Here is a 2632-nt window from a genome sequence, read left to right on the forward strand (position 1 = left end):
TTGTTTATTTTTAAAGAGAAGAGACTATATTCTTTTTTTTAGTTGAATTTTTGTCTTTGTTAGATTTTTCTTAACAAAATTTTAAATTAGACAATTTAAATTATAATAATATGATTCTCTTTTTTTTTTATTAAAGGTTTTTTGCCTTTAAAATTTTATTTAGTATAATTTTATTGAGGCATAACTTTATCTAACACGTATAAGGAGTGTTATGAAACTAAGTAGATCTCTCTCAATTGGCGGTTTCGTACACGTAGATTCATCACTAGGAACCATCCTTACACCAATATTTAGAAAGCCCCCGATGAAAATTTTGCCTATACGAATATGCTATGAAATTATTCAAAAAGTGCATAACGTAGAACAAGCAAAATCAAGAGGCATTTAGTATATGCAGAGAGATTACAAGTGCCATATAATTATCATGAGTATATTATTATAGACAATATATTATTATAAACAGTGTATTATAAATCTCAAGTATAATGAGATATACATATTAAAGAAATATTAGTGATAAAATTCTTTAATCTTTCTTCTATTTTATTTCTACATTTATTTTTTTCCTTTACAACAAAATACACACAAAGTATATGACTGAATGCTAGGTAATTGCGGAAACTTCATCATTAATTTAAGCCAAAAAAAAAATAACACAATCATTCCAACAGGAACTAACTTTCCATAACTTAGTACCACATCAATTTGAAATATTTATCTAGCCAACTAGTTAAACACAATATTTCGTTAAAAAGGGTTATGTATGATGTATAAAAGTATTTTCCATTTGAAAGAAACTATCTAAAACAATCAAATGGGATCCTTTCAGTTTTTATCCATCCCAAGTGTGTGCTTCACAGTGTCCACAGCACCTTGAGCCATGTTCTTCACTTGCTCCCCAGTCTGCAGTAAGAACATATAGTTTCAACAACAAATCATTTTGTACCAAAATAAATATAAGAGATGAAATAATTATTCCATTGCATGATTTTAAATGATGAATTACTGTAACTGCAATTGTGACTATAATTATTTCAACTGCGCTGTTTTTTTTCACAATTTTCTATATCACAAAAGAGTATACTAAAAAAATGATCCTTAAATAAGTTTGGCACCAACAGAAAATTGCAAAAAAGAAAATCTTTCACAGTCCCACAAAAATAGATGTGATAAAATGGTCCAACAATTAATTCTTCTCTATTTTCATTAAAAGATTTGTTTACTTGAAAAATTCAAATGTGATTTGACACAATTAATTATACAGTGTCTTCTCACATGCCTAAATTTTCAACTACTTGAGACATATATAAATGGTGGAATCCATTCTTTCACCTCTCACCTGTTAGACAAATTAGGCACAAATTGTGTAGACACCATATAATTTTGCTGACGATATATCATTGGTTCATTATGTGTCACAATTATTTACTTAGTTGTCAATTGTGATTTTGACCATAACTATAATTTTTAATCGTCCAGTTTTCTTTTTTAGAATTTCATAGTAACCTGTTGGAGTAAACCAGTAGCTTCCTCCTTGTTTTCTTCACGAGCCTGTCCTGTTGTGTTGTAAGCTGCTTTAGCCCTATCTGCAGCTGCCGAAGCTGAATCTTTAGCGGCTTGAAAGTTTGCTTCAGTTTTGGCCTAATAAAACAAATGAAGATTAATTAACTAGCACATGGGATGGTCTCTCTAACATTATATCCACAGTATGCAACAGGATACCCTCAAAAAAGAAGAAAATCACGAAATTTAAGTTTGTGGTTAACCTGAGCTTGGCCTGCATTGAAGTTTTGTTGTGCACTAGACATGTTTGTTTGCTAGACTTGAAAACAAGTAAGAATACAATAACAATTGATCTAAGATAGTGGTCCTATAGTAAATGTTATTGATGAAGTTCTACAAGGTATTTATTGTTGTTTTGGTCTTCATTCAATTTATCATAGATGCATAAATGTAGGATCCTTCATTTCATTAGTCACAATAAGCTAATATTTTGGCTTTTAAAATGGCCTCTAAAATGAGAAAATGGTGCCAATCCAAGTTCTTTTTACTAGGAGTTAATCAATTACCCTGCATTTAATAATTCAGAAATAACTTTTTATATATAATCCACCGCACTCATTGAGTCGCGGCTTTTTTATTTAAATGTGCATGAAAAATGTAATAATTCCCTATATACGCATCTCTCAAAAGCTTGATCAAAATCCGCATGACTGACTCAGGGTTACCGCATGCGAATTGGAATCAGCCTACATTGTTCGGGTAGCGCATGCGAGTTGGGACTGACATGACAGAGATAGAAGGAGGGCAGATTTCGATGACTGACAAGCCATTTCTCAGTCCCTGCATCTGCGAAATGGCAATATCGTGGATGACTGACAAGCTATTTCTTCTTCCACCGCCATTCCTGTTCCTCATCTTTCTCATTCTCCAAAAACACCACTTACTCCTCTCCCCAATCTCAAAAGACCCTGACGAATGGATTTTTACTAGTAAAGAATTCACAATAAATTTTCGTTGCTAGTATAGTTTCTAAACCAACAAAGAATCCTTTCATATAGAAATGTGGTTGTCACTTAAGCAAACCCAATAAAAATAAAATGAAGTATTTAAACCTCGGGTCATTTCTCAA

At 31.6% G+C, this 2632-nt stretch overlaps 1 protein-coding gene across 1 annotated transcript; it reads right to left on the reverse strand.

The window, feature by feature from the left end:
- Positions 1–620: 620 nt before the first annotated feature.
- On the reverse strand, positions 621–2056 carry LOC112729249 (uncharacterized). The gene is made up of 3 exons (XM_025779549.3): positions 1767–2056; positions 1507–1641; positions 621–903 (listed from the first exon to the last, which is right to left on the reverse strand). Exons 1-3 carry the CDS (start codon positions 1806–1808, stop codon positions 826–828), a joined length of 255 nt encoding a protein of 84 aa, XP_025635334.1. The 5' UTR covers positions 1809–2056; the 3' UTR covers positions 621–825.
- Between the last annotated feature and the right edge of the window lie 576 nt (positions 2057–2632).

This window comes from Arachis hypogaea, chromosome 12, assembly GCF_003086295.3.
Source record: "Arachis hypogaea cultivar Tifrunner chromosome 12, arahy.Tifrunner.gnm2.J5K5, whole genome shotgun sequence".
NCBI lineage: Eukaryota > Viridiplantae > Streptophyta > Magnoliopsida > Fabales > Fabaceae > Arachis > Arachis hypogaea.